We start from the raw sequence: 11,266 nt of genomic DNA on the forward strand, positions 1-11,266 counted from the left end.
TACCATAGGCAACAAGAAGAGGCCAAATATCATATACTGACACGTGTCACCATTTAACTTGCTCTCATGAATGCGGCGTCCAGTAATTTTAAACAATTTTCTTATTCCGCAACTACCCTTGGATGTTGACGAATAATATCAGAACTGCCATCGGTGGAGGAGCGGAGAAGGAATAGAAAATAAAATAAAAAGTTAATACAAGAGATACCATAACTTTTATTATTAAAAATGAATAATATCTCTCCTCCCGATCCTATAAATGAGGATTCTGAGGAGTGAGCTTGAGAAGCCTTCTGCACACCCTTAGCAAAATCACTGTGTTTCAAAACGAGTTTCTCTCTCACCCACCAAAATATCAAACGAAAAATCTTCAATCTCTCCTCACTTTTAAAACTATTTTTAATTAAATTCTCGTGATAAAATCTCTCACAAGGTTTATTTATTTTTGATTCTCCAGTAATCTCTTCTCAAACTTTTCAAGTTTTAATCCCTTTCTTTTCGCTATTTTTCATTTTGATGCGAATATAGAGAATAAAAAAAAAAAGAGTATTGATGGAGGAATACATGGATCTTCGACCACTGAAGTACACAGAGCACAAAACATCAGTCACTAAATATCTCCCCGGCGAAACTCGACCTGACTCTGTGAGAATCGTTCGTGTCTCTATGACCGATCCTTACGCAACCGATTCATCAAGTGGCGAAGAAGAAGACTTCCTCTTCCCTCGCCGACGAGTCAAGAGGTTCGTTAACGAGATCAAAGTCGAGCCAGGCTGCAACAACATCAACATCTCCGGCGTTTCCATGAAGGAAAGGAAGAGACTCTCCGACGAAACTCAATCTCCGGCGGCTTCGAACCGTCACCGTTCTCTCAAAGTCTCAGTCTCCTCCGGCCAAAATGGGAGGAAGTTCCGCGGCGTTAGACAACGGCCGTGGGGGAAATGGGCGGCGGAGATTCGAGATCCGGAGCAGCGCCGGAGGATTTGGCTTGGTACTTTTGAGACGGCGGAGGAAGCTGCTGTGGTTTATGATAACGCTGCTATTAGACTCCGTGGACCGGACGCTTTAACCAATTTCTCGGTACCGCCTCAATCTCAAGAAGATGAATCAGAACCGGAACAACCGGTTATTGATAAACCGGAAAGCATCATTACAACAACAACAACAACATCAAGTTCTGAATCAACCGAAGATTTTCAGCATATTTCGTCTCCTACATCCGTTCTCAATCTCCAGTCATCCGACGAAATGCAACAAATACCGCAGCCGTTTAAATCGGGTAAACCGGAACCGGAGAGTTCAGATGCACCATGGTGGCATACCCGGTTTAGTACCGGTTCAAGTGAATCCGATGATTCGTTTCCATTGGATACCTCATTTCTGGACAACTATTTCAACGAATCTCCACCGGAGACTTCGATATTCGATCAACCAGTGAGTCAAGTATTTTCAGGAAATGATGATATCTTTGGTGATATGTTCTTGGGTGGTCAAAGTAGTATGAACATTGACGATGAGTTTACATCTTCGAGTATCAAAGACATCGGCTCAATGTTCAGTGATTTTGATGATTCGTTGATATCAGAACTACTATTCGTTTAATATCATGAGTGAGTGAGGAGAAGCTAAGAGGAAAACCATTAGCAAATATCTATGAGGCTACTGAGAAATTTTGATGTTTTTTTATTATTTAGTCAGCTTTTATAAATTTAATAATTTAGTTTTGTCAGGAGATTGTAAAACAGTTTTGGAGAAATAGTGGCAAATTGTTAATGCATTTTGTTCTTATTTATTAATTAAATGTGTTATTAGTTGCACGGACGTGTTTAATTTGTAGACTCTAATATTTATAGCATTTGCATTTATTTAGTTTGTTAATTATTCAATTTAGAAAAGCCAAAGTGGCATTCTCTTTGTCAATGTCTAACTGCGAGGCCCCAACTACGGTCGTGTCCAGTGAACTGAAGGGCTTTGTGTTTGGTCTGATTTAAGTTTTCTTTCAATCTATAACAGAAGAGTGTTGAGTTTTTATTTTTACCTTTCTATGTTAGCGGTAAGAATTTTATTTCACAGAAATATACATATGCGGTTACACAGAATTCTCCTGTTCGTTTCATCAACGCAGGTACAACGTCTGTGGCTGTGTTTCCAATTAAAATTTGTTTGTTTCAGCAATGCGGGTATCTGTGTTTGTGTCCGAACGCAGCGTCCAGCGTTAGACGCCGAAAAAATCAGCGGTCGCGACTTTAATTCCGCGTTTACTTAATCAATTTACTGTTTCGTCCTTAACCTAATTCATTATTTACCAAAAAACAGATTCAGACTCAGACGCAGATTCAGACTCAGACGCAGCCAGTTGCGGTAACAAAACCAACAACACTATAGTAATTATATGGTTTTTAATATTTAAGTGGTTTTGATGAAGATTTCTCAAATGTACCAGTTTAATTTTTGATAATCTGGTAAACATTCAGAAAAGTTAGTCTAAAACTTATACATTAAATGTATGGATTACATGCGACCACGGTGTGTGTTCCCTATTAAGTATTAACGGTGATTTTATTGTGTTGTGTATCGTAATCATATCGAGGGCTTAGTGTTTGGCGCCTCTAATCATATTACGTTTTTTTATTTTTTTTACGTCAAAATACCATTCTGTTAGTCAAGCTTGAAGTAGTCTGGGTAACCAGACCGAAATAGAACAACCAACAAAATATAACTCCATATGGAAAGATCTAGTAGTGTTAGATAAAAAATATGAAATATGAAATCATATTAAGTTTGTGAAAGTGATGTAAGTAAAAATATATATGTATATATATATATATATATATGTATATCCTGAAGTCAAACTGATATATTTAAATAAAATTTTAGACACAAAATAATAGAAGATTGTTTGCTTCTTATATATTAAAATATAAATCTTAATTTCTTTCATGTGTGATATTTTATTTTGGACTATCTACTAGAAAATCATTACATTAAGTTGTTCTATCATTTAGTTTCATATTAATATCACATTAAATCCCACATTGCCAACAACAATTACATAAATCGAAAATGTCTATGTTTTAAGAACATAATCAAACCTTTATATATGCAGTAAAAAAATCAAACCTTTATATATTATATACATCGTGACTTCTATAATAAACCTTTCGATCAAACGCTATATGATTTCAAGTCGTGTTTGTTCTGCATGTTTACTATATCTATTGTTTACTCAAAGTTGTTCCATAGACATTTTAAGTGGATCTCTGAAACCACTCTAAACATTAATTAGCATATATGATGGTATCAATGCTGTGTCCATGAACGAACATGACTTGAATATATTGTTACTAATAATGTTTTCTGTTATTGCTCGTGTCATATATGTATTAGTCCTTTTTGTTCATGTTGTGTTAGCCTGCACAAGTCTGACTTGTAACGTTACTAGAATAAGAAGTAATTGACTTTTTGTTATTTTCCTGTACTATTATCCATATACCTTTATCACAGTATACATTTGGAGAAGATGAAGTTGATGGATTATTCAATAAGAAAACAGAAATCATTGCATCAATTATATGGGTTTATTCTTCTAACATAACCCGAATTAATTTGGTCCACATTAAAAAACAAGTAATTAATATACACAAATTTCGGTTTTTGTAACCATTTTTGTTAACTATTCAGTTAAAGTTAACCTTAGAGAAAATTTTGCCAAATAGTTAACAATATCTTCAAACTGAAGTATTCCCCAAATCGTGCTCAAATATCCATATATATCACCCATTTATTGATTACAAAATAAAGTATATTCTTTTTTACTAAAATAATAGTTGGTATATTCTTGAGAAACAAGTTGTTCATGACATAAAACCCTATGGTATGGACGGTGGAAGCACTGTGTGACATTAAAATTAGTAGAGTTTTGCTTGAGTCGTCAGTTACTCAATGGTCTACGACTCTTGATCAGGCTTCAGTGCCCATTAATCTTCTATCACTTTGGAGTTTTGCTTGCTGCTTCCCTTCTGATCAGATTGAGACAAATCGAGTTACGGTAATTCAGAGAGAGGGGAATAGGGTGGCTTCATCAATTGCATTCAGCTCCTTGCAGGTTCAATGGCAGTAATCTTATGTGGCTACAAATGGGCCAGTATGGTTACATCCTCTGATCAGAAGGGAAGCAGCAAGGACTGTATGAGATGTGAGCTACTAGGTATCTCGGGGCTACTTTAAGCTACCGAGCAAGATGAATTCTGTTATGTTTTCTTCCCCGTGTGTTGGGAGTTTTTGGTGCCTACTGGCATTTTTATTTCCTTTAGTATCTTTGCTTCTTTGTTTGAACTACGACCATTTGGTCTTCTGTTCCTCGGGAACATTTTCAATGACAAAAAAAAATCCTATATTTTCACTAAAATAATACCTAGGTGATATTCAAATTACCGATGCATTTGATGCAAATTTGGTCTTGATCAATCCTGAGATTCTTACATGTTTCAAAAACACGTAAGTGCAGATATTTTTAAAAATATTATCGTCAGTATGTTAAGACCAGGCGACCGGCGTGACAATCCGAATGTTTGTGCGTGACAATCCGAATGTTTGTGTATATTTTGTTTCATATACTGTTAATACAGAACGATGTATATTTTGTTTCATATACTATTAATACAGAACGATATATACAAGTTTATATATATATATATATATATATATATATTTATATGGCTGAACATATGAATGGTTATCTCTGGTTTTATCATTAACAGGTGTTAATTTTTTTTTTTATCGTTAACAATGACTAGAGATTGATTCGCACATCTGCGCGGTTATTGTTTCAAACATTTTTATACATTGATAACTGTTCTCCATAATTAATATCATATATTTTAGATGTGTCGTAATATAACTAGCTGTATTCAAAAGACATGAACCAAATCGTGTAATACAGTTATTTTTGGTACAAATATCCGAACCCGTTTCAGATACATTTGTTATTTAGATATTTTTAGGTTTCTATACATCAAAACCGAACTCATACAAACCCACAAGAACCAAACTCAAACCTCACACATAAATTTATAATATTCAAGTGGAGCATAATTTCAAAACGAAAAAAATGATACCCAAAAGGAACAACCCGTACCTAAATGGATAGTCAATGTTCATGCCTAACTGATTTTATAAACTAATAAAAAGAACTCTTTCTATGAGTTTGACTAAATTAAGTGAAATAAAAAGAGTGTTTTATTTAGTAAAATAATTATATGGAGTGAAAAATTAAGTGATAATAAATGTTATATATTTTTATTATTTTAATTTAAGTTATTATTTTATCCACAAAACATGTCTTTGAATTATATTTTTGGCTACTTAATTTTCCACTGATTGAAACTAAAAAAATATTTAGTAAAACAAACTAAACCGAACGTTTAAATTATGTTATATTTTTGATTTTATAATTGACACAAAATTAATGTTGAAAACTAATAAATAAAAATCTGCACTATTATTATTATGGTAATATAATTATTAATGTGATGTAATGTTAAGGTAATATAATTAATGAAATTGTAAAAACGAGCAAAATATGAAAAGATAATTAATGTATTTATATTAATAAAATTATTAAATTGACACTATACTTTTTTTATATTGCTATTAATGTTATCAAACAATTATCATTTATATTGTTATTCATGTTTCCAAGCAAACATACTAAGCAAACATACTTCGGTCTTAATTAGATGAAAAGTAAAGAAAATATTACCTTAGTCTTTGACGACTCCTTTAATCTATCGAGCAGCTATTAACCTGATCTTCACTGAGTTTCTACATCGGATGAGTAGATTAATTTCACCAAAAAAAGATTAGTCGATTAATATAACCCCTATAATTCTTCCTTAATTTTCATAACCTGATATCTCAAGGAACATACACAGATGTGAAGAACAGATCATGATAGAATGTGTTGAGATAGAGGAGCATAATTTGATTTCTGGAAAAAAACAGAGCTTAACCCGATTGTGATTTTCGTGCATTGTTTAGTTAGGAAAAAAAATAGTTTGTCTTTGCGCCAAAAAAAAATCTGTCTGTATCGTATAACTAAATTAAAAATTGAAAAAAAAAACTATCTTGCTAAATCAAACGTATCTAACATACCACTTTCTGATTTCATATAATTATCACCCAAAAACCGACATCAACTACTAATACAATTTACAAATAACTAGAAGACATAAACAACCATAAATTTTAAAATCTATAAAGTTATAATAAGCTCCGCCCAGTTGGGCGGGTCAAGATGTAGTTAATAGTTAAAAAGGAAAGAAAGATAGAGTGATCTTCCATCATGTAAAATATTTGTCTCGTAAAAATCATATAGAATAAAAACTCAACAAAAAACATATATGTATATACATGTTATTTAATATATAATATAATTGTGGCTCTAAAGATACTATTTTGTTTTTATAAAAAAAATTATCAGAATCCTATAATCCTAACATCACCTAAACTTGTGATTCTTTTTTTTTGTTGAAAAAATTAACGTTTTTCATAACCTTTCTAACATAATATTTTAAGAGCATTTCTAAAGTTTTAAAAATTTTCTACTAAACATCTTATATATTAAAACAGAAATCACAACCTTGATTCATGTGTAATTTTTTTTTAAAATGGACTCTCACAAGAATTATCATTCATTTATTACTAATAATATGAATTAATAATATATCATTCCTAATATAACAACGACTTCTAAAAACTCGGACTGGTTAACAAACTCACCTTGATTCATATGTGATATTTTTATTTGGATCATCATTTAAATTTTTTATTAAATGTATTTCCTTAATGCTAATATATAATATTTTAACTACTTAAATCATAATATAATTTGATATCTTTTAATTTAAAATATAAATATATATCTTATGTATTAAAACTGAAGTCACAACCTTGATTTATGTGTGATTTTTTTTAAAAAAATGGACACTCACTAGAAATCAATTATCATTCATTTATTACTAATAATATAGATTAATAATATATCATTCCTAATATAATAACGACTCTTAAAAACCTGGATTGGTTAACAAACTCACCTTGATTCATGTGTGATATTTTTATTTGGATCGTCATTTAATTTTTTTATTAAATGTATTTCCTTAATGCTAATATATAATATTTTAACTACTTAAATCATAATATAATTTGATATCTTTTAATTTAAAATATAAATATATATCTTATGTATTAAAACTGAAGTCACAACCTTGATTTATGTGTGATTTTTTTTAAAAAAATGGACACTCACTAGAAATCAATTATCATTCATTTATTACTAATAATATAGATTAATAATATATCATTCCTAATATAATAACGACTCTTAAAAACCTGGATTGGTTAACAAACTCACCTTGATTCATATGTGATATTTTTATTTGGATCATCATTTAAATTTTTTATTAAATGTATTTCCTTAATGCTAATATATAATATTTTAACTACTTAAATCATAATATAATTTGATATCCTTTAATTTAAAATATAAATAAATATTTAATTTTCTTAACAAATGTGTTGAAAAACATTATAACAATATCTTAATTATCAAAAATTATATATAAATATTTTCACTAATTTTGTAATTAGTAATGAAATTAACGTTAATATACATTAATATATATATACTCACCTATCTTTTATAAAATGAAAAAATTATATCAAATTTTACTATTTTATAGTTATATCTATCATTTAAAGAAAAACATTGTATTTAACTAATATGATAAAATTATTTTAAACTGATAAATTAATATATTTTATTTTCACACTGATAAGTTAATATATTTTATTTTCACAAACATTAAAAATTTATGCTAGAAATATAATATATTGGTAGAACGGGTTAACATTAGTAAATCAGATAATTCATGTATAAAATTAACTTATCTTAAACTTTTATATATATATATATAGTTATTATCTTAAATGAATAAACATAAAAAATATTGATAAAGAAAATCTACCGCTTTGAATTACGATCATGATCATAATAATTGAATAAAAAATAATTTTAAAATATATATAATGAAAATACCAAATATATATGATGATTTAAAAATATCAATTAACTTACAGCATGAAAACTATCAAATTGTTATATTTAAAATAATTATAATAAAAATTTAAATATATAAGTTACTTTAAAAATATATTTTAAATATGTAAAATATATATAAACATGAAAATTAATACCCGCACGGTTGTGCGGGTCCAAATCTAGTAATTTGCTTATAACATAAGAATTTTAATATTTTGGTGGCAGTTTTTGTTTTGGATTTTCCAAATACACCGGATGGTTGATTTTATGGAAATCAGATTTATCAACCATTTAATCAAGATGAAACAAATCTCCAATTCCTTGTCACAAATCGTATTTAATGAGTTCTCCTTGTTTTATTGCTGACTGACACATGAAACTAATGGTCTTGAAAGTTTGAGATAATAGCCCTAGGAAATGTAACAAAAATTAGTTCTAGCTTTTTTTTCAACACTATTAAGATTATATTGATCAAAGATAGAAACCATACAGCTCCGCGGATACAAGTATCCCGGAGAAAGGAGCTGGCGAACTTAACTAAAGTTCCCAGAAGCATAAGCCCAATTAAGGGAGACATGATGAAAAGAAAAAACATTTAACAAGACAATAATATAAACAACATTCTTTCATCTAGTTAAGCAAAAGACAAAACAGCAGATTCATAAACACGATGAGCAAAAATTGCATGCAGTCTTCGGATCCTTTGAGAAGAACAAACCGATGATGATAACTTGATCAAACCACCGTGAAGAGAGACCTCCTATTGTGAATAGCCCAGACAATTGAGAACCCAAGCAACAAGAACCAGCATAACATGAAGACAAACCATTTCTAAGTCTTCAAACCGGAACAGCGTTGTCGCGAAGGACTTGAAACCGCCAAATTGAAGCTTGACGAAAGTGAAGATCTCGATCAGATCAATTGGTAATGACAAGGAGCGAATCCAATCAACCCCGGATTCCACCGCATGCAAGGAACAATAAGGTAGAAGATCGAACCGGAGAAGACAACAAAGACATCGCGAATCCAAAAATGCAAATTCACACAGCCAGACAAAAGATTCCAAGAAGATCAGATCTGCACAAGTAGGACAAAATCCCAACCAAACAACTAGATGAGAAAAGTGATGTAACCAGAAAGATCTACAAACATCCCTCAAACACTCCGATCATGATCGGATCATCCGACCGTTGAGTAGAAGGAGAGATAATCTGTAGATCTTTCAAAACCATGATAGAGATCAACAAAGGCTATACCCGACTCCGACCCTATGAGAGCAGCCGGAGTCGGTAATCGGAAATATGTAGAGTGAGGTCAGAGCAAATACGACGCCTTATCTTACCAGATTAGTTCTAGCTAACAACTAGATAAACAAATATAAAAACACTTTAGCATGAAAATAAGAGGAATAATAATGAAAAAAAAACCTTTTCAGGGAGGAATATTAAAGAAATCTTTTAAAGATCACTTTTTTTTTATTTGATTGAATTTAAATTTGTAGACAACCCTTTAAATGTTAATTTCTAATTGTTTTTGCACCGACCGGTCTATACTAGATTTTGATCCAAGTTTGAAAAGCACAGATTTATTTTTGAAATGAATTTATATGTAAAATAGTATATAAGTCTGGCACATTTATCCGAAACCGAACCAAGCTGTACCATACTGAAAAATACAAATCAAAATTGAAATGAATATCATAAATAACCGAATAAATCTTATATCTTTGGGAACCGAAAAACCGAATCGAAAAACTAAAACCGAACCGATAACCAAATGGGTACCTAAAATTTTAAAATACAAATCATATACCTATAAATATTAATTATATTTAAATTCTAACTAACCAAAGATCCTAAAAAATTATTTATACTTAATTTTTAATAACCGAATCAATTTTAATGAAAACCAATAAATTAAAATCGCCATTACCCGTGAACCGAGACCGTTTGACCCGAAAAACCCAGAAAATTTGATAATATTTATAAAATTTTGATTTAACTCTTTCATATACTTTATAATAGTATATAAAACTGAATAAACTATTTAGTTTATTATATATGGTAAATTCATTGTATTTATGTTATGCATTTTAATTTATAGGTTTTGTAATGATTATTTTAACGTTACATTTGTGAGTTTTGGTATTAAAATTATTATTAAACTGAGTATAACTAACTATAAATGTTAAACATACAATTACTTAAATTAATAGTTTGTTTGTCAATGGAAAAAAAAAACATTTGTATCCAACTTATATATTTAATAACAATATTATATTAATATTTTCTTATATTTTTAGGAGGGGTTATTGACAAATGAATTCTCATCAACTTGGAAATTTCGAGACCGGTTCGGGTTTTATCGGGTTCGGATCAGGGTTAGTAAATCTTCAAAGAACCGGTATAACCCATTGTACTTTCGGGTTCGGGTCCCAATCGGTTCTTCGATTTAAAAATATCTGATTTGTACCTATTTTGTAACTAAAACATAAATTAAATCGGTTCTTCGGATTTAAAATATATGATTTGTACATATTTTAATAGCCAAAACTAGGGGTGTTCAATCCGGATATCGGTTCGGTTTTTTCGGTTTTTCGGTATTTCGGTTATTAAAATATAACTACCATTTTAAATCCTTATTTACTTCGGTTCGGTTCGGTTTGGTTTATATACCGCCGATTTTCGGTTTATTTGGTTTTATACCAAAACATAATTATTTAGTTTGGGATCATATTATATAAATTTTAGAGTCATATTGTCATCGCAGTCATTTATTAAAAATATATTATATTTTCAAATAAAAGAACAAAAAAATAAAAAAGCTTATACCTTCAAATGAAATAATCATATCTAGAATTAAAATCAAAGCTCGAAATTTTGAAAAAAAAATGAGAAGTATGAAAGAAAATGTTTCCACTCTTCCATATTCAGTGTTCATCAAAGTCATGCTTCGTCGAGTGAAACTCTGTTCGTTTATAAATAAGAAAAAAATTGTGAAGAATTTTTTCTAGTTATTACCTATCAAATTTATAACCTTCACTTCAATTTAATCAATGATAAAAGAAAACAAAATGATTAAAAGAAGAAGACTAAGAAAATAAAAATCCTCAGTTACGATGAATTGTTATTTAATTATATTTTAAGTGTTTTTCAAATTATGATT

The 11,266-nt window shown here is 29.9% G+C and overlaps 1 protein-coding gene and 1 long non-coding RNA gene across 2 annotated transcripts; one reads left to right on the top strand and one right to left on the bottom strand.

Annotated features, from left to right (window-relative positions):
* The first annotated feature begins 281 nt into the window (after positions 1–281).
* On the top strand, positions 282–1,817 carry LOC106322958 (ethylene-responsive transcription factor CRF3-like). Its single transcript, XM_013761106.1, has one exon. It carries the CDS (start codon positions 553–555, stop codon positions 1,600–1,602), a length of 1,050 nt encoding a protein of 349 aa, XP_013616560.1. The 5' UTR covers positions 282–552; the 3' UTR covers positions 1,603–1,817.
* Positions 1,818–8,541: 6,724 nt separating this feature from the next.
* On the bottom strand, positions 8,542–9,450 carry LOC106324739. Its single transcript, XR_001266727.1, has 2 exons — positions 9,358–9,450; positions 8,542–9,178 (listed from the first exon to the last, which is right to left on the bottom strand). It is a non-coding gene; the product is annotated as an uncharacterized LOC106324739 (long non-coding RNA).
* Between the last annotated feature and the right edge of the window lie 1,816 nt (positions 9,451–11,266).

The sequence above is a fragment of the Brassica oleracea genome, chromosome C2 (assembly GCF_000695525.1).
Source record: "Brassica oleracea var. oleracea cultivar TO1000 chromosome C2, BOL, whole genome shotgun sequence".
Taxonomy (NCBI): Eukaryota; Viridiplantae; Streptophyta; class Magnoliopsida; order Brassicales; family Brassicaceae; genus Brassica; species Brassica oleracea.

Coding starts and splice junctions, on each gene's coding strand:
- LOC106322958 (XM_013761106.1), top strand. CDS start 553: ATGGAGGAATACATGGATCTTCGACCACTGAAGTACACAGAGCACAAA.